Source organism: Ranitomeya variabilis, chromosome 6, assembly GCF_051348905.1.
Source record: "Ranitomeya variabilis isolate aRanVar5 chromosome 6, aRanVar5.hap1, whole genome shotgun sequence".
In the NCBI taxonomy this organism is placed as follows: Eukaryota; Metazoa; Chordata; class Amphibia; order Anura; family Dendrobatidae; genus Ranitomeya; species Ranitomeya variabilis.
This window is the reverse complement of record NC_135237.1, coordinates 320,779,135-320,806,650: the sequence shown is the minus strand read 5'-3', so window position 1 is coordinate 320,806,650 and position 27,516 is coordinate 320,779,135. Positions and strand designations below refer to the sequence as shown.

Below are 27,516 nucleotides of genomic sequence, written 5' to 3'. Positions count from 1 at the left end.
GCATGACAACTTGGTCATGTGATCTTGGAAGAAGGCTCCCTCACAAAGTCATGTGTCTCTGACCTCATCGCAGATCTTTTTGTCCTAATTGCTGGAGAGACTTTGGAGGAAGAAGTCAGCTTTCTTTTGTCTGGAAATAGAAACTTTCTGAGCTCCAAAACTAGAGGCTTCTACTGCACTACAAGAAAGTGATCTGTGGAAGGTAAGAGGAGGGGGGCTGCACTTTACCCGCTTTATATCGCTTGGTGTGCTGGGACCCTAACAAAGAGTCTTATCACATACTGTTTACAGTGCACAAGCCTGATTGTAATATTTTTTTTTTTCTTTTTAGTTTACTGACATCTAAAATTACAATGGCACAGTCTACTTCCAGGGGATTGGCTGACCATGAAATCGAGGAGATTGTTTTCAATAGTGATGAAGAAAGTGAAATTTCTTTGTCCGATGAAGAGTACATGCCACCAGCTAATGTATCAACTGCATCGTCCAGCGATTCTTCAGATGATGAAGAAGTAGTGGATCCAGCAGAACGTTCAAATAGAACATCTAAAATGAATATTTTTTGGAACAGTACTGCTGCGGCTCCTGCACGTACCCCATCACATAACATTATTAGAGTTGCTCAAGGAGCTGTCGGAATTCCCCAATTCATGTCCAAAAGAGATGTTTTCTGTAAATTTGTTTCGGATGATATTGCAGATGAGGTAGTTTTGTGAACTAACGTAGAAGGAAAACGTATCGCGTCAGGAAGAAAGAAAACATGGAAAAATATAACTAAAGAGGAACGATATGCTTATATTGGCCTTACTCTTCTGGCAGGGTCGACAAAGTCATACGTTGTTCCAATCAGAGAGTTATTTCAGGACCCATTTACAGATCCACACTACAAAGCTATTATGTCCATCAATAGAATTGAGGGTATTCGGAGATGCCTTCGCTTTGATGAAAAGAGAACTCGCCCTATGAGGTTGGCAACCGATAAATTAGCCCCTATTAGCTATATCTGGAATCTTTTTATCAAGAACTGTACAAAGCTTTACCATTCCAGTGATAATGTGACAGTGGACGAGCAACTTCTTGCCTTTAGGGGACGTTGCAAATTCATTCAGTATATGCCCAGTAAGCCAGCTAAGTATGGCATAAAAATTTTCTCGATGTGCGATTCAGCAAGCTATTATGGGATGAATGGTCTGATTTACTGTGGCAAAGAAGCTGATGCTCCAGTCCAGAAAGACCTATGTTCCGACATAGTAAAAACACTTGCTCTACCAATTTTCAATTCAGGAAAAAATATTACAATGGATAATTACTTTACCAATTTTGAAATGGCCAACTTTTTGCTTCAAAAGCAACTTACACTTGTTGGTACTATGAGGCCAAACAGCCGCGAAATTCCTCCAATCATGAAGCACAATGCACAGCGAACAATCTACGAGAGTGTATTCAGTTTCTGCAATCAAGCACAATGGTGTCTTATAAAGCCAAGAAAGAAAAATCCGTGATATTACTGAGTACATTGCATCATGATGGAAGTATTGACACCAATGACAGGAAAAAAAACCCTGAAATCATACTGCATTATAATAAGACAAAAGGAGGTGTCGACAAGATGGACGAAATGATTGGAGAGTATTCGTGCAAAAGGCAGACTAAACGTTGGCCTGTTTCCCTTTTTTCCAATATCCTTGATGTGTCAGCCCTCAATAGCTACATTGTTTATTGTCAAACTAATCCAGAATTCCATGCCAACAGGAAAGATAAGAGACGTCTATTATTGACAGAACTTTGTTATGAACTTTTGATGCCTACTATGATGGAGAGAAGCAGCATGATATGCTTATCAAGGCAAATTACGGAGGCAATGATCTGATGTGGAATACGCTTTCTGGAACATCCAGAGCAAAGAGAAAAAAAAAGAAAGCGCTGCTATATTTGTCCAGCAAAGAAGGAAAGAAAATCGGAGCGTTTCTGTTCTACTTGCGGACAAAATGTATGCAAGGAACATTCAGCCGAAAAAATAATATGTGAGAATTGTTGGGGGAATATGTAAAGTTACAAATAAATATTCCTGCATCAAGTTTGCTACAACCAAAAAATGTTTTCATAAAAAAATTGCATATAGAATACCTATATTTGGCGTGCCCGTTTACTTACTTTTTTGTTGTTTTATGCACATAATTATGTTTTGAAATATACACATCTTAGGCTGTGTTCCCAGTAGCACTGGGGTTCGCCAGAAGGGGATCCATAATGGATCTGACCTCCTGGTAACTCCAGCTAAGGCTGCCGGAATGGTGGGATTCTGCCAGCCTTAGCTGGGGTCACCAGGAGGTCAGATCCATTACGGATCCCCTCCTGGCAGACCCCAGCGCTAGTTGGAATGCATCCTTACCTTGCAATTGTAAAATAAATTTTGAAAAGTATTTTTATTTGAGTTATTCCGTGTTATTTGCACACAGGCCTAAAAGGCCCCAGGTGCGTGAATATGGGGTAGTCCCCAAAAAAAGGTTGTTATACCGAAATGCCTATAACATAAAAATATATGAACAACTGAAAATTACTAACAACTATATACCTGAGGATTACCTAGAGTTTCAAAATTCTAACTAAAGTAATTTTACAGAAAATAGAAAACAAGTAACCTGGCATTCCTGCGAGGCCCCAGGTATGCGTCCGCCAGCCTTAGCTGGGGTCACCAGGAGGTCAGATCCATTATGGAATCCCGTCCTGGCGGACCCCTGCGCTAGTGGGAATGCATCCTTACTTTGCAATAAACTTATTTGTATAAGTATTTTTATTTGAGTTATTCCATGATAATTGTAAACAGGCCTAAAAGGCCCCAGGTGCGTGAATGTGTAGATTTCTATGGGTATGCGTTCTAGGGTTAAAGAGGAACCATAAATGCCCATATCTCTTTAATAGGAGAAACCTTTCATGGAGGTCTGGGCCAGTTATCCAAAAAAAGAGAAAGCCAATGATTAGTTGTTTATAGTAAATCAATTAATTTAAGGGTTTTCTTAATGTTGGCTTTGTGTATGATTAGTAATTTATTGCACTGTATTACCTTCTACCCTACTATGATAGAAAGTCTCAGAGAGTGGGCAAAACTCTAAACCCATACCCCTGCTGCTAATTTGGCTTCTTTCATAGTATGGTTTTGGAATCACGCAGGGGTCATGAACACGAATAAGTGCAAAACGTGGGTGGCGAGACAGGGACAAGCAGACATCAGCAACAGTGCATGTATTTGATTACACTTTACTTTTTTGTTGTTAAACAGACAGCTCACCTTATGGGGAACTATTCAGACAGTGAGGAAAATAAGTATTTGATACACTGCCAATTATGCAAGTTTTCCCACCTACAAAGAATGAAGAGGTCTGTAATTTTTATCGTAGGTACACTTAAACTGTGAGAGAAAGAATCTAAAAATAAAAACAGAAAATCATATTGCATGATTTTTAAATAATTAAATTGAATTTTATTGCATGAAATACGTATTTGATCACCTACCAACCAGCAAGAATTCTGGCTCTCAGAGACCTGTTAATTTTTCTTTAAGAAGTCCTCCTACTCTGCACTCATTACCTGTATTAATTGCACCTGTTTTAACTCGCTGTCTACACACTCAATCAATCACATTCCAACCTCTCCACCAAGGCCAAGACCAAAGAGCTGTCTAAGGACACCAGGGGCAAAATTGAAGACCTGAACAAGGCTGGGATGAACTACAAAACAATAGGCAAGCAGACTAGTGAGAAGGAAACAACTGTTGGCACAATTATTAGAAAATGGAAGATACACAAGGTGACTGTCAATCCTCCTCGGTTTGGGAATCCATGCAAGATCTTGGCTCTTGGGGTAAGCATAATTCTGAGAAAGGTCAGGAATCAGCCCAGAACTACATAGGAGGACCTGGATAATGACATGAAGAGGGCTGGAACCAAAGTCTCAAACATTACCATTAGTAACACACTACGCCATCATGTATTAACCCCTGTTCACGCCAGCACATGTCCAGGTACGTTCCAAGTTTGCCAGTGACCATCTGGATGCCACAGAAGGCATGGGAGAAGTTTTTGTGGTCAGATGAGACCAAAACAGAACTTTTTGACATTAGCTCCACTCGCCGTGTTTGGAGGAAGAAGGATGAGTACAACTCCAAGAACACCATCCCAACTGTGAAGCTTGGTGGGGGAAACATCATACATGGATGACGTCATGCATTGCAAGATTTTGTTCAACAACCTCCTTCCCTCAGTAAGAGCATTCAAGATGGGTCATGGCTTCATCTTCTAGCACGCCAGTCTCCAGACCTGCACCCAATAGAAAATCTTTGGAGGAAGCTAAAACCCAATGTTGTCCAGCAACAGCCCGAAACCTGAAAGATCTGGAAAAGGTCTATATGAGGAGTGGGTCAAAATCCCTTCTGCAATTTGTGCAAACTTGGTCAAGAAGTACAGGAAACATCTGACCTCTGTAATTGCAAACAACGGTTTCTTTAAAAAATATTAGATTCTGTTTTTCTATTGTATCAAATACTTATTTCATGCAATAAATTAATTATGTAAAAATCATACAGCTGGATTTTCTGGATATTCTTAAGATTCTATCTTTCACAGTTGAAGTGTACCTACGTTAAAAATTACAGTCCTCTCCATTTTTTTTTAAGTTGGAAAACTTGCAAAATCCGCAATGTAGCAAATAATTATTTTCCCCACTGTATATCCCTCTATATTGTAGCATTTACTGTCTTGTGCTGTATACTTTAACCGCTTTCCGATATGTGGCGTAATAGTACGTCCATGTCTGCCTCCCCCTGTTTGCACCTTTCTGGGCACATAACAGCTGATCTATACAGCTGACGTGCCTGCAACAGCCGCGGGTGGAATTGCCATCCACCCACAGCTGTTAACTAGCTAAATGTCGCTGTCAATCTCTGACAGCAGCATTTGACTTGCTCTTACAGGAGGTGCGTCGCTAATCCCACCCATCGGTGACCACATCACATGATCGTGAGTCACCAATGGGTCAGCATGACAACCAGAGGTCTGCGGCAGACCTCTATGGTTGTCATTGCCAGATTGCTATGAGCGCCACCTCATGGTCGGCGCTCATAGCAAGTGAGCATTTCTGCTACATACAGGCGATCTGATCATGTTGTTTAGCAGATGCGGTCAAAGTATTGCAGCTTCTAGACTCCCATGGAGACTATTGAAGCATGTAAAAAGTAAAATAAAATGTTTTCAAAAATATAAAAAATATATAAAAGTTAAAATCACCCCTCTTTCGCCCCATTCAAAATAAAACAATAAAAAAATCAAATATACATATACTGTAAATGGTATTGCCAAATTCAGAATTGCACGATCTATCAATTATAAAAAAAAAAATTAACCCGATTGCATAATGAGAAAAAAATTCAAAGCGCCAGACTCCGCTACATTGCAATAAAATTCAATAACGGGCAATCAAAAGATCGGATCTACACCAAAATGGTCAAAAATGTCAGCTCAGCACACAAAAAAATAAGCCCTCATCCAACCCCAGATCATGGAAAATGGAGACACTACAAGTCTCTGAAAATGGCACCATTTTTTTTACAACAATTTTTTTTTTCACCACTTAAACAAAAAAGAACCTAGACATGTTTGGTGTCTGTGAACTCGTAATGACCTGGAGAATCAAAATGGCAGGTCAGTTTTAGCATTTAGTGCACATGGTAAAAAAAAGCAAAGAACAACTGTGGAATTGCACTTGTTTTGCAATTTCACTGCACTCTGAATTTTTTCCTGTTTTCCAGTAGTCGATATGTTAAAACCAATGGTCATATACGTATAAGGGGGCACCACGGTCTACAAAGTGAGATCATAACCCTGATGGGTTCATGGTATAGTATGTGAACGGCTTTATACAGGGCACCCTGCACTTTGCTTGCATTCAGCCCATGTGGGGATGTGAATCAGGAGAATCACTCCTGTGCACACCCATTTGGGTTATCCCGATATCAAGGGTTGTGTTATTGGTTGGATTGACAAGGATAATGTGAATATTTATTAGGGTATGTCTTGTTAGGACTGTTTTTCACTCTGTCCACCCTTAGGGATTTATCCATGGGTTTGCCCTGTTACATCTCTAGTGCATATATAGTGGTGTCCATATAGGCACCCTTTGATAGGGGTTGGCCTGATCTTTCTCTGGCGCAGGTGTTAGCCTTATTATGGGCTGTGTTTATAAGGAACAAGTATGTTACCTTTTTTAAATGTTTTTAATTGTGTGTTTTTTCTAAATGCATGTTTCATGTTTGTTAATATTTACTAATAAAAGCTGTGTTCATATCTTGTTTAAATCCATTGTGTGGTGATCCCCATTTATGACCTTCGCTTTGCTTCTTGTTTCTTGTTAAAACCAATGGTGTCGTTCAAAAGTACAACTTGTCCTGCAAAAAACAACCCTCACATCGCCATATTGACAAAAAAACTAAAAAAGTTATGGCTCTGGGAACAAGTTGAGCAAAAAATGGAAATTCAAAAACGGAAATACCCCTGGTCATTAAGGGGTTAATAACTGAATTTGCTTGTGCTGGTTTATTTAAGTAGTGCTTACCTTCACATAGTGCAGCATCTTGCTTTTATCTATAATTTCATTAATAATATTTTATATATTGTTTATTATATGGAGTAATATACAACTTGGTCACAATATACTCTGTTTTATTACGCCCTATTGATTTCTAATAGTCCTCATGCTGTTAGTGTTTGAGCCCTGGTTACTCTTAAGGCCCCGTCTCACACAGCGACGCTGCAGCGATACAGACAACGATGCTGATTGCTGCAGCGTCGCTGTGTGGTCGCTGTGTGGTCGCTGGGGAGCTGTCACACAGACAGCTCTCTCCAGCGACCAACGATCAGGGGAACGACTTCGGCATCGTTGAAACTGTCTTCAACGATGCCGAAGTCCCCCTGCAGCACCCGGGTAACCAGGGTAAACATCGGGTTACTAAGCGCAGGGCCGCGCTTAGTAACCCGATGTTTACCCTGGTTACCAGCGTAAATGTAAAAAAAAACAAACAGTACATACTCACCATCTGTTGCCTGTCAGGTCCCTTGGCGTCTGCTTCCTGCTCTGACTGAGCCGCCGTACAGTGAGAGCAGAGCGCAGCGGTGACGTCACTGCTGTGCTCTCACTTTACGGCGGCAGTCAGAGCAGGAAGCAGACGGCAAGGGACCTGACAGACATCAGATGGTGAGTATGTACTGTTTGTTTTTTTTTACATTTACGCTGGTAACCAGGGTAAACATCGGGTTACTAAGCGCGGCCCTGCGCTTAGTAACCCGATGTTTACCCTGGTTACCAGTGAAGACATCGCTGGATCGGTGTCACACACACCGATTCAGCGATGTCAGCGGGACCTCAACGACCAAAAAAAGGTCCAGGCCATTCCGACACGACCAGCGATCTCGCAGCAGGGGCCTGATCGCTGGTACGTGTCACACATAGCGAGATCGCTACTGAGGTCGCTGTTGCGTCACAAAACTTGTGACTCAGCAGCGATCTCGCTAGCGATCTCGCTATGTGAGACGGGGCCTTTATGGTGTATCTGTGAAATTCTTGTGTTGTACATTTCTGTAGAAGCATTGTGGGTGAGTATTCCTGAAATGTAATAGGCAGAGAGGGCAGAAAATCCACGTTGTAAGGGAAGAGTCAGATGTCCATTTAGCTTGGACGGGAATTGCTGTCAGCTCTCCTGATCCGAGGGTGACAGCATGTAATACCTGCATGCAGCTATCACGCTCGGTTCAGGAGAGCCGCCGTCCGGTCAGAGCATTACGTTGCGATCCCAATCTGAGTTATACAACTCTCTGACGCTTCCCTAAAATGACTGGCACCGTGGAATTGAAATCGACAAGATGCAACAGAAAAGTTGAAATTTGCGATAAATCCACACCATTTCCATAGAATAATCCACAATGCTATCCACAACATTTGATAGAACAAGTTGTTCCACTAAAAATCATTAGGGCAAATAGTCTCAGACTTGCTTTACTATTATAGTTACCATTTAAATGTAAAAATATAGGTTGCAGTCACTTGCAATTTACGTATGAGTCTATGTTGATAAAGTTACATGTTACTTAACACCAAAAATCACATTACATCACAAGTTATAACTTGACTCTACTGACAACTAATAAATGCTATGTTGTAAAGCAAATGAAGGATCTTCGGATCACAGTGTTGCAAATGCGTTGCATTTAATCCGGCATTTAGCAGACATTATGAAAGTCAAAGTCAGAAAAAAAGGCACAAAATAAAGAGTGTAAGGTATAAATTGCTGTAAAAGCATATTCATCTGAAAAAGTATGTCTGATGGCTAAACAAAGTTCATTTTCATATGTGTCTTGTAATTAAACTGTCTTCTCAGTCATTTCACGCATATTGTATAACAATATTTAAATTTGAATTACATCAGCATAGAGGTTATATAAAACATTAACTGCATTCTCCAAAGGCTGCTCAAGCCACGAGAGACAGCTAATATGGTGTTCATGTGACTTTACTATTTATTTGCCTTCTTTGTAGTCTAGTTACAGCTCTTTAGCCATTGGGACTCCTGCGATGAAGAACAAAGAAATAATTGAAACTATAAGTATACGAGAAAATGTTTGTTTTTTATGGCTATATTCCCAGGGCGGTTATCAAACACACAAATCCTGCACAACCCTTTTAATGACTCTGGATGTATATGTTTATCCTGAAAGTCTAATCCAATTATATTTGAATGTGATTGCCTCCCTTTATTAATCTGTATGTTCACATTAAAAACAGATGGCATTATACCAAAGATATTGCAGGATAAGGTGAATAAAGTAATGATGAACACAGATAAAACAGTTAACAGATAATGCTGTCATTTGTGAGACACAGCCATATTGAGGTGAAGGATAAGAGTAAAGATACACAAAGGCATACGGCTATGCTCACATCACGTTTTATCCTCTTGTCAGGAGCTCTGTAGGGGATTATCTCTGAAGGGATTTGGGCGTATGATATCTGACTTTGATACCTGATTTTGAAACCTGGTAATTGTTACATTGAGCATTCAGCAACACATCTTTCAGTTTTGGGATCACGTTATATTTTAGTCACTCATCAGTGCACAGGGGATTACGTCTGAAGCCCTGAAAAATGAGATTCAGGCGCATGCGCTGCCAGGGCTATTGACTTAATGATGAAGATGGATTCACTGAAAACTGTGTCAGACATTATTTGACCAAATTTGGTGCCTGTCTGAAATAGGTGGATACTTCCAAAAATAATGTCTGACAGAGCATAAAGTAACTCCATCTGCATCATTAAAGTCAATGGCCTCATCAGTGCATACATCATCTCATTTTTCAGAGCTTCAGAAATAATCCCCTATGTTCTGGCCAGTGAATAAAACATGATGTGAATCTGGCCTAAAACTGAAGGATATGTTGTAGAATACTCTGTCCGAGTCAGATATCAAAGTCTGATACCAGAGTCAGGTGTCAAGTTGAAGAATTTGCATTAAATGTACATTACTCTGATAGTTGACTCCGACATCTGAGAATGTCCTAACATTGTGATGTGAGTGTCAAGTATCAGAATAATGTAAATTTGATATAAATTCCTCACCCTAACTCCTGACATTTGATACTTGACTGGCATCTGACATTTTAAGGATGTCTCAATATGACACTTTGATGTCACAATAATATATAAAAGTCAGATGTCCGAGTCAGGTGTCGGTCATGTGCCCAATATTAAGTGTATGGTGAAGAATTTATAGAACAAATTGTACATTATTCTGATATTTGGCCATGTCATCAGCAATGAGAAGACTATGTATTGAGGTCTAAACAATGCATCAGGAATTAAATTACTTAAACCATGGAGTAAATTTATTAAATTAAATGTACACATCAAATTGACCCAGAATTCTAATGGAAATGCCATGTGCCACATTTATTAAGGGTTTTGGGAACATTTTTGGACCTCATTAAACACTTTTATACAATGTCTATGAAAGGAGGTGTAGCTAACTAAGTTTATAATGTACTCCAAGTTTATTCAAGTGTGCTCCAGGAGTGGCATAAAAAACAGCATGAGCCGCTGAGATGAATTTAGTGCATTTTAAGACTAGTCCAGGAATTGTTAATCTTCTCCACATGTGTCCCATTTTCTTGGATAGTGAAGCAGGGCCCAGACAAAAGGTTTTTGTACAGTAGTTGCTCCACACCCTAGAGGAGAATGGCTGTTACACAGACCAGTGAAAAGGATGTGATAAAAGATACTCCCTACCATATTCTGTAATTAATGATAGGCACTCGCTTCAAGTGCTTCCTTTCAGTGTTAGAAGAGGTGCCAGCTTGCAGATGTAGGAGCAAATTGTTGTAGCACAGCCACAAAAGTCAGTTTTAACACTGACAGCTATGAACATGATCAGGCTCCATGAGTTAGAGCAGATGAGGGAATGAACCTCACAGTGCAGAGCAGCAGCTCCACAGGTACTGGGTGTTACCAAATACGCATTTACGTCACTTTAACTATATGGAGGTGCTCCCCTCCCTGGTTAAGTTTCATTGTCTTTCTTCTGGAGTGCACTGCTGCTATGCCTCCTGGCTTCCTGCTTATTGTGGGGCAGTGCACTCCCAAGGATTGACAGTTGGGAGCAGCGGCATGGTTTCACCACAGGCCTTAATTCCCTGGTCTATTATTCTGCAATCAGAGGTAGCTTTTAGTGATGAGCGAGTATACCCGTTGCTTCAGAGATTTCGTTTTCATCGCCGCAGCTGAATGATTTACAGCTGCTAGCCAGCCTGAGTACATATGGGGGTTGCCTGGTTGCTAGGGAATCCCCACATGTAATCAAGCTGGCTAGTAGCTGTAAATCATTCAGCTGCAGCAATGAAAACTAAATCTCCGAATACTAACAAATACTCGGAGACCACCCGAGCATACTTGGGAAAACCCAAGCAATGAGTATACTCGCTCATCACTAGTAGTTTTGCCTCCACGGCACCAGAGGATGGGACCTGAAGCTTGCCAGATTCAGAGAGCTGGTCAGCTTCCGAGGCGCACTTACAAGCTGTATAGGAGGCAGCATATATGCTTGCTCTCCTTGCCTAGAACCCTGACCACCTCTATCTACCTCAGCAGAATTGGAGGATAAAGTAAGTAACAAGCAGTACATGATAAAATTACAAATACTTACATTATTTAGAATAGAGAGATAATTTGGGGCGTTACTGATTTTTACAACCACTTTACCACCAATTTTTCAGATTCCATTTCCCAATGCAAGTACAGACTTTTGTACATTATCTTCCCTCCAACTTACAGCCTGCTGACAAGGTCAGTAAAGCCTCATTCACATATCCATGTTACACGTACTTGTTATATCCATTTTTTTCACGGATACAACTTGTCCATGTATTTTCACACACCGTGTGTCCATGCAAAAATTAACTATTACAGCTTCTCCTATTCACATCAATGTTAATCATAGACAACACACCGATTGTACTAAGATGTCATCCATCTGATGTCGATAATTTTCATGGACCCCTAGATTTGTATTGTATCTGTGTACTACTGTGTGCAGTCTGTTCTTAACATTGCAAAGGAGAGGAGAAAATTTGCAATTTATTTATCCATTCATGAAAAACACTTATGGCAAAAACAGATACACGGACCATACACTGATGATACACTGATGGTAAAATGGACACACTGGTGACTACAGTACCATTTTTTTCACGAACGTGATTAAACATGAACGTGTGAATGGGGGCTTAGTGTTTGTTTGATTCTAATGCATCGTGTCTCGAAGTGTGGAGTATACAGTGGGAATCAGTTATGTACAATGAGTATATGCATGGCAAGTTTGAACATGTCAGGATTGTGTACACAGGTCAGTGTGTAAAATCTGTATAATCGTGTGCAGAGTGTGCATGGACAGTATGCATATACGCAGAATGTGCATATTGGCGTGTAGTGTGTTTAGGAGTGTATGCTTTTATCTAATGTGTGCACACAGATGTGCATAGTTTGTGTGAAGCATATGTAGATATGCGGAGTGTGTGACTAGAGTATATGCAGATGTGCAGAGTGTGTATACAGGTGTGTCTGAAAGGTGTTTAATTCTTTATGTCATTTAATATTAGCTGTCGGATGAATGATTCAACATTTGCCAGCTATCATACTGCGATTTAGGAAAGGAAGAGTGCTTTTTGAGGCCATTTCCTGGGGCACTTAAACATCTTGTCATCATCACTGTGGTGAAAGTCCACGCCATTGTCAGCAGTGGATATAAGCGCAATGTTAAGGTACCTTCACACTAAACAACTTTCCAATGAGAACGACGACGATCCGTGACGTTGCAGCGTCCTGGATAGCGATCTCATTGTGTTTGACACGCAGCAGCGATCTGGATCCCGCTGTGATATCGCTGGTCGGAGCTAGAAGTCTGGAACTTTATTTGGTCGCTAGATCGGCGTGTATCGTCATGTTTGACAGCAAAAGCAACGATGTCAGCAATGTTTTTACATGGAGCGTGAACGATAAGTGAGTCGCCGTTACGTCACTGGATCGCTCCTGCATCGTTCTGGAGCTGCTGTGTTTGACGTCTCTACAGCGACCTAACAGCGACGCTCCAGCGATCTAGTTTAGGTCGGATTGTTGTCTATATCGCTGGAGCATCGCTTAGTGTAACGGTACCTTTAGTCAGTGACCATATGAAGTGGCTGGGCTTTATAGGTCAGAGCTTCTTCTTGCTGGGTACTTAAAGGAGTGGTGTTTGGGCTGTGTGGATCAAGGGGAAGCTGCTCAGACTGCGGATGGAGGGGATCAGACTGTGGAGGGGAGGCATTTAGGAGCCACCCAGCACAAACACTGCTCCCCTACTTTACTTTGAATTGTAAAAGATGAAATTTACTCTGAAAATCCTCAAGATAAATTTAAATGCTATGAATGGCAAATTATATTGCACTGTACACTGAGTAATTCTTATTTTTTGTTTTTATTTTATATTGACACGTTGCACAAAGTTGATGATACCCGTTTTAGTGTAAGAACCAGTAGTTGGCCTTGGCTTTTGGCTGCCATCCCACATATAGACCTGCTATTTCTAGCATACTTCATCAATATATATTTACTTATAGGAACATTGTTTTTTAACACATCCAATTGTGGAACGTATTATTTTTCCAAGATGTATTGATTAAAATTACCATAAAAGCTAATAAGATGCCAAAAGAAAGGAGCACCGAAAAATGAGTTAAGCCCTTAAACATAAAGACTTTAAAACAAATGCATACATATAAGGAAACCATTGAAAAATATATAGTGTACATACACATCACTTTAGCAATTGCAGCTACATTTTTACAATTCTGAATAATAAAACTGAACAATTGATCAGAATTATGACTGTTGAAATTTCTGCATGTCAGGTTTAGGCCTCAATTAGACAGCCATGTTTGTTCATATACACCCAAAAAATTGATAAGTGTCATCAGTGTTTTGAATCTAAATGTCATCAGTGTTTGGTCCATGTAGCAGTTTTTACCATCAGTGTTTCTTCAGTGATTTTTCCATATGGAAAAATACATAAATGATAAAGCTTCTCCTATTCATTGTAATGTTAATCATAGACAACACAGGGATTGTACAAATATATCATCCATGTGCTGTCCGCAATTTTCATGGACCCTTAAACTTGCATTGGTACTTTTTATCCCTGATGCTGGTAAAAACAGACATGTCTCTGTGATTGTTAGGCGGACACATGGTTAGCAAAAAAACAAACAAATGTGAACAGCCCCATAGGCTACAATGGGCACGTGTTCTGTCCAAGGAGCTCACAGATAGAGCAGCTATATAAAAAACAGATGTCTGAATGAAGCCTAAACGTATGTTGATGACAGAGTGAATGATGAATGAGAAAAACAAGAAAACTAGTAATAAATTAGAACATAAGTAATATAATCTGTACAACAAACATATCATAACATGAGGTGAGGGAAAAATTTATTTCTAATAATCCTTTTGTTATGACTTCAGCCTACATGGGTTTTCCAACAATTTAGATTTATCACCTAGGAGTACTAGAACAGGGGTATAAAGTTATCACATCGAATAGAATGGTGGTCTAGCATGTGTCTTGCTGCACCATTTAGTGTCTACATGGCTAATAAAAAATCAGTACAGCCCTCTTAATGAGTAGATGGCATTTGGGACCCCCATTCTAGTGATCATGGGGATCCCAACTGTTGGACCCCCAATGATTAGGCATTTGTCACCTACAGTGCTCAGCATTATTGAGTACATGCCCTTTGAAAAGTACAATGTTAAACAATTTCTCCCAGAGTACAAGAACAATTTACAAACTTTTGACAAGAACATTTTTTAGCCTATAATATGAAAGTAAGGTTAATAATATAACTTTTATTGCAAAATACTCAGTTTTACTCTAATTAGTTAATACAAAAATAAATATATTCCACATTAATAACATTAATAACTGCTACATGTAGTATTTTGCATGACCTCCATAATTATAAGGAAAGCACCAAGTCTTCCAGGCATTGAATGAATAAAGTGGCAACATATTGCAACATCTTTTTTCATTCTTCAGGAACAATTTATTTTAGAGTTTGGATGTTGGATTGAGAGTGTTGCTCAATTTGCTTCTTGAAAATTCTCTATAGGTGTTGGGTTCAGATCAGGAGACATACTTGGCCAGCGAATCACTTTCACACTGTTCTACTACCAAAATGCAATGCTGCCTGTAGATGTGTGTTATGGAACATTGTCCTGTTGTAAAAGTGTATGTCTACCATGTTTCACAGTAGGCACAATGCAGTTTTTTGTACTCCTAACCTTTGCAATGCCATACAGTTTTGAAGCAATAAGTTCCAAAAAGATTTATCTTGTTCTCAGCACTATAGAATATAGAGTCCTGTAGTTTTCATATTTTTTGCTTTTTGTGCATGGCCTTTAGAAAAGGCTTCCCTCTGCAGTGTACCCCATACTGTGTGTCACAGGAAACACTCAATTCAGTTTGGCTTTCTACTTCTTTAGCTAACTGCAGTGAACTTGTTTGTCAATTTTTAGCAACACATTGCAACATGTATTTAGAAAAATTAATTTAGAAAATGCATGGTGCCTAAAGTGAAACATGTTGGTGGCAGTGTTCATATGTTGAGCTGCATGTTGTGCTGCTGGTGTCGGGTAGCTACATCTCATTGATGGTATCATGAATTCACAGATGTACTGCTCTATACTAAAAGATAAGATGCTACCATCACTCTGTGTCCTTGGCAAATTTTCACATTTCCAACTTTACAATGGTACAAAACACATCTGTTGCATTCCTGAAGAACAGGGTGAAAGCGAATCATTGACCAAATTTGTATTTTGATTTGAAACCAAATGAATTATCTATGGGGTATTCTGAAGAGACAAGTTGAGCATCACTCTCCATCCACCATACAGGCTTCAAAGGAGGATGTTCTTGATGAAAGGATGTTACCATATGTCACCAACTTGTTCATTCGATGCCTAGAAAACTTGGTGCTGTTCTTAAAAATCATGCAGTTCATGCAAAATACTACATGTAGATGTTTTTGATATGAGATGTATTCACTTTTGCATCAACTAATTTGAGTAATGCTGAAGATTTTGTAATGAAAGTTATATTATTGACCCTACATTTATGTTATGGTTTGAATAAAATGTTCTCTGAAACTCTGTCTTGTGAAAATTTTGGAAATTGTTCTTGTGGACTGTGAGATGATTAAAATCTTACTTTTCAAAGGGGGTGTACTCATTTATGCTAAGCACAAGCAGAACAATGATAAATGTATATTTTGGTAAACAGCACTGGTTTTGAGCCCATCATGCAGTCAATTATAAAACTCATAATAAATACTCCATACAAAGAGACATGTACAATAATTGGTTTCACGTACCTTTTCTATTTCTGTTGCAGTATTTCCTTTTGCTCCTTTTAAAGCTAAAGCCAAAGTAGATGAAATACATAATGGCGAGAAAATGAAGTTTTCAGTCTTACACTTTTCATTTAACTTGTGAAAAATGTCTACGGCCAAGGCTGCATTTGCTAGGCGAAAAGCATCCATTATCTGAAACACAAAATAGTGCATGAAACTATTGATAATATATACAGTAGTAAAGCATTATAATTAGTTATCTGATATGAGCAATTTATGGAATATCCTTAGGACCATTACCAAACAGACCAAAAAGGAATAACTTGATTTAACTTGAGCGCATGGGTGAGGTGAGGTGCATATGCAGAGTGAGCGCTTTACAGTCATGTCTATTTGAGTTACAGAAAACAAAGAAAATGTCCATATCTACATGCAACCAATGATATTAGTCACCTCTCATGGTGAAATAGCAAAATCACCTCCAGGCAATGATATCCTATGGATATGCTATCTCAGATGCAAATTCCTGTTTACGATACGATGCCGGTGTGCTGAAAAAGTATCTATTGTAATGTAGAAGTTTTAATGAATTCCTTAGCATTTACAATATTTTCAAAGTGAAAAAAAACAGCACTTTGTCACATCCAGCATGGCCATGTCTATGAGGCATAGTCACTATCTTTTGATAAAGTTCATAAGTCTAGGACAGATTGTAGAGGTCTCCTTTCCCATAAATGTGGCACACCCATATGAGTAATTGTACTTTCCCTCGAATATTGAACATAGCTCAAGTATTATAACTCCTGGCACTACTGTTTCATTGCAGATTAAAGAGGACATTTCACCAAATTTTGCATGTTGAATGGAACACATGATGTATTAGTGGCCACTGAGCGAAATAGCACATTTATTTATTTATTCCGCCTCTCCAATGCAGAGATATTAGCATTCAAAGTATTTAGCAAAAAATAAGTTCACTTTTCTAAAATCCAAGTGTCTGTTATCAGAGAGTTTCAGTCTACTCCCAGCCCTTTCTAATCATTCACAATGTTACCCCAAGAGATCAGGGCTGACTGACCCTATATAATACATCACACACTGAGAAACCTGCTCTAAGTTATTGTGAGGATTTGTTTTTCTTTCTCCAGTGTGTTGCTGCTTGCTTATGATTGGTCACTGTCATACATGGAGAAAAAGTCAGATTACACCTACTTGGACTTAACAAAAGCTAACTCATTATGTGCCAAATAATTTGATTGCTAATATCTCTGCAATGGAAAGGCATCTTATGTTCAGTTCAACATAAAAAATACCTTTGATCAAAGCATTTTTAATGAAATACCATTATGTAGTCAAGATTTATATAGAAATTAATCATGAAGTGTGATAATTGTGGAAAGAGCCTAAAATTATTTTAGAAAATTCAGACAATGGGAACATTTACAAAACAGCATGTAGATGTTGTCTTTATGATACTATGCAATAGTTGTGTAAATGCATATACAAAAATATGCTATTATTTTATTTTACAGAGCTATGCATCAGAGAAAATATATTTGCAGGAAATACATAGGTTAGACTTTTGAAGACTAGAGTACAGTTATTTTTCTCTGAAGTCCCCTTCAGATCACTTAGGACATTTAGAAGAATGATTTTCCAGAGATGATAAAGTTAGTTTTACAATGTTTCATGTGTCATATTAATAGTAAAGCATCGTGAGATCATTCATGTATGTGGTTGCCTTTCATTAAAGGTACTGGGCTTACTCATAAGTTTGTCAAAGTATACTGCCATGTGTAAAGAGAAGTATTGAAACATCCTCCAAGATCAACTGCTCGAAACAATAATGGAGCAATTTGAAAGCCATCAGATTGAGATACAGTGGTCAATCCTCAAAAAGTGAGCGTGCAAACAAAAAAAAATAAAAAAATAAAATAAAAATGTTGTAAACTCCGAGCACAGATTAGGCAAAAATTCATGGTTATTAGTCAGGATTTGGCCCAGAAACCGATATCCAGAATGTCAGAGATAAATGCAGCAGACTTGAAAAATAAAGGTCAACATTTTAAATATTGAGTTTAAAAATTGATATATTTGACAATAAAAGTTTGAACACTTTTGAAATTCTTACAATTGTAATTAAGTAACCATAGAAACAGCTGACAAAAAGATGTAAAAACACTGGAGCAGTAAATGTGAAAAACAAAATTTGTGTCAGTCTCAAACTTTTGGCCACGACTATCTAGTTTCTTATCTGATTGGCTTGTTCTCCAATAAACAGCTCTTGATGTCTTAATATTGTAATTCAGCTGCTAGTAATGCTTCTCTGCCTATATTGCTGACTCTACAGTTATTGACCTAATTTTTCCACTCTAACCAGTTGTTCAAAAATGTCAGCCAAACTTTAGTTTTCCATTTTGTTTAAGTGTGCAATAAAAGGTTTAATTAACTTTTAAATGGCCGACTGACATGTAGATTCTCACCAACCTTACCATGCTCCTCTTTACCCTGCCTTTGCTTAGATATATAGCAGCTTTTAACTTTTTCTTAAATGGGTTGTTTTATCAAGTTATGGATGAACGTTCCCTGCTTTAATCCTTCTCAGTTTTCCAGAATATGAAGCATATAATCCCCATATAGTCCCCTATATAAATAAAATATAAATGAAATAATTTGAAAAGCTAAATACTCTCTTCCCAGACAGGTGCCTTTCCAGCAATGTCAGCTGTGTCTCAAGGAATTCATGTCCTGAGTCACCCGCGGCCAGCTGATACTGCTGTGCACGACATTGCATTTTGCCAGCCAGGCCCAAGAGGACACAGGGATGTTGTGGTTTTCCTGTTTTTAAATGGTTTTACTTATCGTGTGTCCTGTTTTGATGAAAATAAAATTATCACTTACCTCTACCTACCAGGTATGCGCATCCTATATGCAGTGGTCTTCTCTCTCCCCTTTTCTTTGACTTCTAGGCACTCATGTGACATTGTTAGGCTACGTTCACATTTGCGTTGTGCGCCGCAGCGTCGGCGCCGCAACGCACAACGCAAACAAAAACGCAGCAAAACGCATGCACAACGCTGCGTTTTGCGCCGCATGCGTCCTTTTTTTATTGATTTTGGACGCAGCAAAAATGCAACTTGCTGCGCCCTCTGCGCCCGGACGCGGGCTCCGCAGGGACGCATGCGGCGCAAAACGCAAGTGCGACGCATGTCCATGCGCCCCCATGTTAAATATAGGGGCGCATGACGCATGCGGCGACGCTGCGGCGCCGACCGCAAATGTGAACGTAGCCTTACACATGAACATTGCAGCCTATTAGCAGCTGCTGACAGTCTGAAGCTTTCACAGTCCCATCAGAATTCCATCTGATGGAAGGCTGCAACCTTTCTTCCATTGCTGATACACTGCAGCACTCACATCACTTAACAATATCACTTGCTGAGAAACAACAGCACTGACATTGCTGAAATGGTGCTGGTCTGGGAGGTGAGTATATATTGCTTCAGAAATGGGAGACTATAGCACTTAAAGGGAATCAGTCACCAGGTTTTTGCTAACTCATCTGAGAGCTGCATGATGTAGGAAGAGAACCTGAATCCAACACTGTATCACTTAGTTTACTGGGTGCAGCGGTTCTGACAGAGATCTTACATGTAGCATGCAGCAGAGCTGAGAGAGCTAACTCCGCCTGTACCAGGCTCTTTATGTACATTGTCTATAGATCTTGAGTTGATTATCAGAGCAGGGGGCGAAGTCAGGTTAGCATGCATGGGTTGCTGCATCTGTTGTAGTCTAACACTGATAATCACCAGGTGATAAAACCTTCAGTGTAAGTAAACAGCACACAGCCTGATATGTGACACATAATTGAAATCTGTGTTTTAACTTCCTACCTCATGCTATCTTCAGAATACATAGAAAAAACCTACTGACAGATTCCCTATTAACAAGGGGTTGGCTAATGGTGGAAAATCTCTTTAAATATATTAATCACTAGTTAGGTAAAACTTGCTAAGTTTGCAAACACAATACAAAGAAATAAAGTCAATTCCTTTATCCATATTTGTTTCAGTGGTCCTGTCACAAAGAAGTATGGATCTCTTACATGCAGCCTGACAGTCCTACTTTCCGTGGTGCTTCAGGCAGGGCAAAGATTCTGGAATGTGTTTCTATAGAGTGAGATAAATAGGGTGAAGCAAGATAACCACTAGTACGACTTGTGTCATTTTGTTTGGGACAAGAACAGTGCATCCACAATCTTTTAGATTTTTATTGAGATTGCACCATATTATTGGAAAAAATGTAACATAAATATTCTGGTTTGTAAAGCACAATTCTTTGTTACGCTGGCATATATTCCTGGTTTATCATACCAAGGAAACATGATTTTATATCACTCAGGACTCAAGATACTTAATGAACATCTGCAAAACTTAGTAGCTGGATACATCAATTTCAGGGATGCTCCCTGTAGATTTTAGTTAATGATTAATTCAAGCTAGTTGTCTGCAGTCTTTATAATCCAGTTTTACATATTGCGTAAAGGTGGATGAACTATATGAAAAATTTGCATATTGTTATATGTTCACAACCTCATAGAGTTAGTTCTTAATATGAAGTGTTAAGAAGTAAAATCAATTGCATCTGTAAAATGAGGAAGTTATGAAAGAACATTTTATGCGCCTTCATCATCCATTCAAAAGTTCATTTACTTGTCACTGCAATTTTTGTTAATATAGCACTGATGCTCTTTGTGTATGTCCGCGCGTATATATATATATATACATATATATATATATATTTTTACATTGACATATGAATATAAACATATATATTGAAGATAGCTTACCTGACTTTATTCAATTGAGAGTAATCTCCAGAAAGAGCTTTGTAGTCCTGCTGCTGCCCTGAAGAGCTGGATAATCTGTACTTTTCCTTGAACACAGGGTGCACACCCACTAACATAAGCGAAGGCATGTATGAGTCAGTTCTCTTCCCTCACTAAAAAAATGATAAGTATTGGCAGCATTTACTAAATGGACTGGGGCAGTTACTCATTGAGGCTGCAGTGCTACAAAGAGAAACATGCTTCTGCAAGAATATTGCTGCCTGGCAGTTCTCTTGTGCAATTCAACATTCTGCAAGCATTCATTCAATTAGGAGAATAATTTCACTACTATATAATAAAAGGTGCATTATGTAATCCTTTTTTTTTGGAGTGGGGGGTTCCAAAATTACACTAGAAGTAGGAAAGGGCTTGAATTCTAAAGGCTTTAAAGTAAAAGAAAATTAAGCAACTCTATAAAAATGTAAAGTGTTTAAAAATATACCATTTTATGTATGTAGTTAGGACCAGAAACATATGGACAATGACCAAATCTTCAGGATTTTCCCTCAGCATGCCATTGTTTTAGATTTGAAGTGAAGCAACTGAGATGCAATTTAAGTGTTGACTTTTAGGTTTAATTAAACGGGTTGAACAAAAATATCCTTTGAAACGTTTAGGAATTGCACCCCTTTTTTTTATAAAGCCTCCTCATTTCAACAGCTCAAAAGTGATTGGACAAATTTAATTTACCATAAATAAAATGTTCATTTCTAATACATTGCAGAGAATCCTTTGCAGGCAATGACTGCCGAAAGTCTGGAAGCCATGGACGTCACCAAACGCCAGGTTTGTAAGGCTTAGCCAGGAATTTACTGCAGCTGACGTAATTTGTTGCTTTCTGCCTTAAGTTTTGTCTCAAGCACATGAAATACATGCTTGATGGGGTTGAGATCTGGTGATTGACTTGGTTATTGGGTTTCTGTCACAGTATGTTTTGGGTCATTGTCCATCCATACTGTGAAGCGCCGTCCAATCTACCTTCCTGCATTTCGTTAAATCTGAACAGAAAGTGTAGCCCTGTTCATTTCAGAATTCATGCAGATGCTTCTGTCTTAAGTCACAGCATCATTAAACACTAGTGACCCAGTGCCATTGAAAGTCATGCATGCCCATGCCATCACACTACCTCCACCATGTTTTACAGAGGATGTGGTGTGCTTTGGTTTATGAGTCACTGTAAGCCTTCCCCATCATTCGGGTACAAGCTGATCTTAGTTTCATCTGTCTAAAGAATGCTTTTCCAGAACTGGGCTGGATTCTTTGGAGTTTTTTTGTCAAAGACTAATCTGGCCTATTTTTAAGGCTGATTATGATTTGCACCTTTGAACCCTCTGTATTTCCTCCCATGAAGTCTACTCTTTATGGTAAACTTAGATACTGAAACACCTACTCCTGGAGAGAGTTTTTCAATTAGGTGGATGTTATGAAGGGGTTTTTCTTGATCATGAAAAAGGATTCTGCAATCATCCATCACTGTTGTCTTCTGTGGATGTCCAGGCCTTTTGAATTCTCATATCACCAATGCACTCTGTTTTTTGGCTCAATATAGCAAATTGTTGATTTGACCACTCCTAACATTTCTGCTATTTCTCTGATGAAGTTCTTCCTTTTTTCCACCTAATGAAGGTTCAGAGCTTCTTTGACTGCATGTTGTGGGTTCATAGCAACAGTTTTCAAATGCAAATGTCACACCTGGAATCAGCTCCAGACTTTTTACCTCTTAATTGATGATATAATGATGAGGTAATAGCCCATGCCTCCTATTAAAGAGTTTTGAGATAATTGTCCAATTACTTTTGGTCCCTTTAAAAAGAGGTCATAACTGTATATTATAGCTTATTTGCAAACATTAGCATTTGATGCTAAGGGTACAGGTTGCTAACAAATCCTTTCAATAATCTGAACTTGCAGTCATATTACTTTCATTTACCTCCTTGACTGCCAGTAAGCGAATAAGAAAAATAGGGAGCAGATGAAGGAGAATATGGCAGCAAAATCAGTTGTATAAAAAGGTCTTCTAGTAAGTAAATACTAAGACACAAGCTCTGCAAAAGAACCACAGATATAAAAAGATACATATTTTGTGACTTTTTATTATTTTTTTATTTTAGATTTTTCAGTGTCTTGAAAAAGTATTCATGCTCCTTCAACTTTTCAATTTTTTTTCATATTGCACCCGCAAACTTAATTGGATTTTATTGGGATTTTATGTGATATACTGTACCAACACAAAGTAGCAAGCATTTGTGAAGTGTAAAGGAAATGATACATGATTTTCTAATGTAAAAAAATAAATAAATCTGAAAATTGTGACATGCATTTGTACTCAGCATTGCTGTGGTTTGATACCCCTAAGTAAATTCCTGAGCTACCAATTGCATCCATAACTCACATTATAGTAAACTTAAGTCCACCTGTGTGTAATTTATTCTCAGAACAACTATAGCTGTTCTGCGAAGGCATCAGAGATTTTTTTGATATCAGTAGGCATCAAACAAAATCATGAATGCTAAGGAAGACATCAGACAGGTCAGTGATAAAGTTGTGAACAGTGATGCGTGATTAGGTTCTAAAAACGGCTTGAACTCTGAGCATCTCAGAAATTTATGGCACAACTGTTAGCTACCAAGACACCAAGAGAAGCTTGTGCCTCTTAAGGAATGAGCTGCTTCTGACTCTAGTAAGCCCCGTCATCAAGACCGGCCTGAACAACACTGGTATTGATAAATCTGGGTCATTGCTTAATAGCCACCAGGGGCTGACCTGCATTGGAAACAAGTCGGAGAGGTGGGTCCCTGATGTCTTCTCTGCCCTGAAGTGAAAAGATACTATGACAACAAAGATGAAAACAATTCAATCATGACTGTTCTCATGAGATGATGTAGCAGAGCGGGTGTGCCTATGAAATGACTAACTCTGCGGCTGGCACTGTAATGATGAATTCATATCCGCCCGATTAATTCAGTCTGATGGTCTAGATGAATTGCGATCATTATATAACCTTATGTAGCTAGTGTGGTCTACTCTGTCTAATGCAAGATATGTAGTTCAATACGACTTAATCATTTCGCCTTTAGTTGTCACAAATTATTAGCCTATACCATTGTTAAAAAAAGGTGATCCATGTTTGCGAACTACAGTTTCCTGGAATATAGTTCCTAGGACTGTATAAGGAGTAGAGTAATTTTATATTGCTTAAAGTTTTTAGACAAAATAATTCCCAAATTTGAGGAAGGAGGGTAGAGAAGAATTAAAGAATGTTTTTACACTTCTGTATGTTACACTGGGAATAGGTGTTTTTTATAGTCTTTTAAAATTAATACATTTTTAAGGAAATATATGTTCACAAATGCTAATTACGCCCCTGGCTTATTTAATAATTTACACTAAAGAATTAAAGAATGCTTTACTTACTCCAAGCAGATTTTAGGTAGGGGGCTCCCAGGGTTTGCAAATATTTCTCAAAGTTTTATCCTCAATATATTCCAGTCATCATATTATATAGCACTGTGCACTTACATATGCTCATGTTGCCTTTATATTAAGCTAAATCTTTTTTTTTCTCTGCTTTATATAAAAACAAGAAGTATCCTGTCCCTGCGGAAATCATTCCTCTCTTCAACTCCTGATCCAGCTGTTCTGCCCTTCCCACCTGACATTGACTTTTGCAGTGTTTTATGAGTCATACAGGCAAAATTTACATAGAGTTTAGAAAGATTTGACTTGTCAGTTTTTAAATGCAAATGTAGAAAGCAATTGGATGAGTTTTAGACCAGGTTCTGAAGGTCATTGTAATAACTGAGCCAGTCAGTTCAGCAAATTGTGGTCTTTACTGGGTCCATGTGCAGTTTCTTTTTAACTATCAATGAGTGAGTAATCAATTAGTGGATCGATCCACTGTGTCAAAATTCCTAAAATTCACAGGTTCCGACGAATTTGATAAATTTGTGATTCGATCCAAATGAATTGCAAAAAACAAAATGCCCAGTGCCATTTCACACTTTGCTGAAGACTGCATCAGCCAGAGAGCAGGCTCATAACATTAAGCGTGGACCTACTTGTCATATTGATAAAAACGCTGTTTTATCTGCTGCAAATTTAACATTGTTCTGAAAGATGAGCTTTGGATAACCCAGCCCACACCACTGATTGACACCTTACTGCCCATGTACAAAGTACACAGAAAGTTGACAATGAGTAGTTAAGGTTGGGTTATACCGAGTTCATGAATATGCTTGATGACATGGCAACAGGTTTATTGGTCCTCTATTGATAATCTCCTGCTGATAAAAAAGTGATTCTATCAAAACTACGTTAAGCGGCCCAGCAAGCGATACACTGCTGGAATCCGGGTCTCTGTTTCTACATTATATTGTCCCATACATTTCTACTATATTATCCCATATTAGGCAGTAAAAACCTGGTAACAGATCCCCTTTAACTGTACAGGTGTGTTTCGGCAAGAGATGGTACAAATTCGCATGACCTGATTCAACTGCCAGGTCAGGACATAAGCAGTGAGAACCGTCTTTTACGTGTATGTGTCCACATCTTTTTTTTTAATTAACTGGTCTGCCGCAATGTCATTGTTGTACTGTAGTGCTTATGTGCTGTTGTGCAGAGCCAGCTACTCAAAAGAAGAGCTCTGGACACATCAGGTAAGAAGCTGTTCTCAAGGCTCATGACCAGCAGCCAGCTATCTGCTTTTGTACTAATCAAATTCTTAACTTATCAAATTAGTGGTGGTGTAGTCGCTACTGTATGACCTTTTTGAGTGTTCTGACTTTCATGAAATGATAGCGTGTGCTGTGCTCAACTTCACTGGAAGCTATTATTTTTGCAGAAAAGGGCTTTGCTCTAACTTGCATGAAAATGAAGGCTGCGCTCTCACCTTGTCTGTGAGCTCCAAAATACAATGCACCACAGAAGCAGAAACTATGGACAGGAACAATACATTTTAATGGCTACTGGGTGAATGTTTTGAGCGGTTGTATGCACTACCACAACTGGAAAAGGTAGTTGTACATGTCGCAACTGCCTAGTGGTGGCTATCTATCTTCACCTACACTTTTTCTGGATCGTAGAAAATAGACATGACCTCATCATCAACAACCACAGGTCATGGTGTTGATTCCACACATTGCCTTCATTTTTTCGCTCATGCAAGCTAAAGCACTGACCAGTGGATTAAAAGCTTTAAGGAGGTTGTCCACCATTTTTTCATTGATTTCCTATTGTTGGGATAGGTCATCAGTGTCTGATCGGTCAGGGTCCGACACTCCACCCCTGCCTATCAGCTGTCCATTGTCATAATCGGTGGCCACTGGCCAGACCTGCTTGATTACGGAGCTGCTCAGTCTTGGTGGTGGCAGGGTGATACATATCCACCTGCTACTGATTTGAATAGGACTCAGATATGCAGAAATCACTCCCAGAAGACGGCACAGCTCCACAGTTGAGCAGTTCTGGCAAACGGTCATCGTCGCCAACAGTGAGATCAGCTGGTTGGCAGGCGTGCCTGTGAAGATCTGAAGTTGTGGGTTGCAATAGTCACCTAGGTAGGCTAACATTGCAACTATTTTTTGTTCCTTACATCCATGGTTTTACAAAAAATCCAGGTAGATGGCCAAAATACATTGCCCCCTGTCCACAAGACATCCTCTCCAAGGCCGATTGTCCCACTACCCCCGTACCAGGTGATAGTCACTGTCTCCCAACTTTTGGTTGGCCCACAGATTTCGTATCTCCCACCAGTATAGTCTGTAGTCAAAGTCCAGGCTCCTCCAGACAACAAATAACACAACTGATGTCCGTGTATCCAGGACCAACAATCCTTAAGAAAGTTTGTGGAATCCAGATCCGTCAACCATAGCAGGGGGATCCAGCCCAGCTGGCAACTGATCTCCAAAACTCCATAGGCCAACCATCCCTCTTAAACATTTGCTTTTTGCTCAAAGAATGAAGAATGTTCCAGAAGCCCATGACCTAGAACTGTTAGAATCACTGTAGTGATGGCTCCTCTGGGTCTACTATCCCCATCCACATTCGTGAGGCTAAACTGACAAGCAAGCAAATCTCTAATAAAATACAACAATATCTACATAACTAGTGCACCATGCTGAAAAAAATCTGCACCCCGTAGAGCCGTGGACTATTGGTTCAATATTCCTTAGTCCATAGCCAGGACCTCACAGTGCGGACCTCGATGATCAGACATTGATGACCTATCCTAAGGATAGGTTATCAATGAAAAAGTAGTGGGCAGCCTCTTTAAACCGTTGGGGACAAAAGTCATAAGGTGGACAAATTGCTGCTATGCAAATTTTACGCTGTCTGGCTCCATGTCAGCAGCACATAGTAAATGACAATTCATGGAACATTCTGGCTGCCTTACGGTAGGGCAAAGTAATGCATGCTCCCTGCATGACATACATTCTGGGATATAACTGTGCTAAATTATACTCCCTTGAGGAAGGTGGTCACTATGGTAGGTGTCTGCTCATCTCAACTGTTATTATATGGCAAAGCATGCCCTACTGGCTTTACAAAAACAGAACGGTCTGCCAGACCACCCAACGATTTGCTATGCCATATCTCACTGCAATATAATGCTGCATATGTGGAAGTGTCTGTATAAGCAGAGTAAAGTGG

At 39.2% G+C, this 27,516-nt stretch overlaps 1 protein-coding gene across 1 annotated transcript in view; it reads right to left on the bottom strand.

The window, feature by feature from the left end:
* SERPINB5 (serpin family B member 5) overlaps window positions 1-20,966 on the bottom strand; it is a 48,652-nt gene extending 27,686 nt beyond the window's left edge. The window contains exons 1-2 of the mRNA XM_077269760.1: window positions 20,827-20,966; window positions 15,999-16,169 (exon numbers count right to left, since the gene is read on the bottom strand). Coding sequence (XP_077125875.1) covers window positions 15,999-16,166 — 168 coding nt within the window. The 5' untranslated portion in view covers window positions 16,167-16,169; window positions 20,827-20,966. The remainder of the gene's footprint in view (window positions 1-15,998; window positions 16,170-20,826) is intronic.
* Between the last annotated feature and the right edge of the window lie 6,550 nt (window positions 20,967-27,516).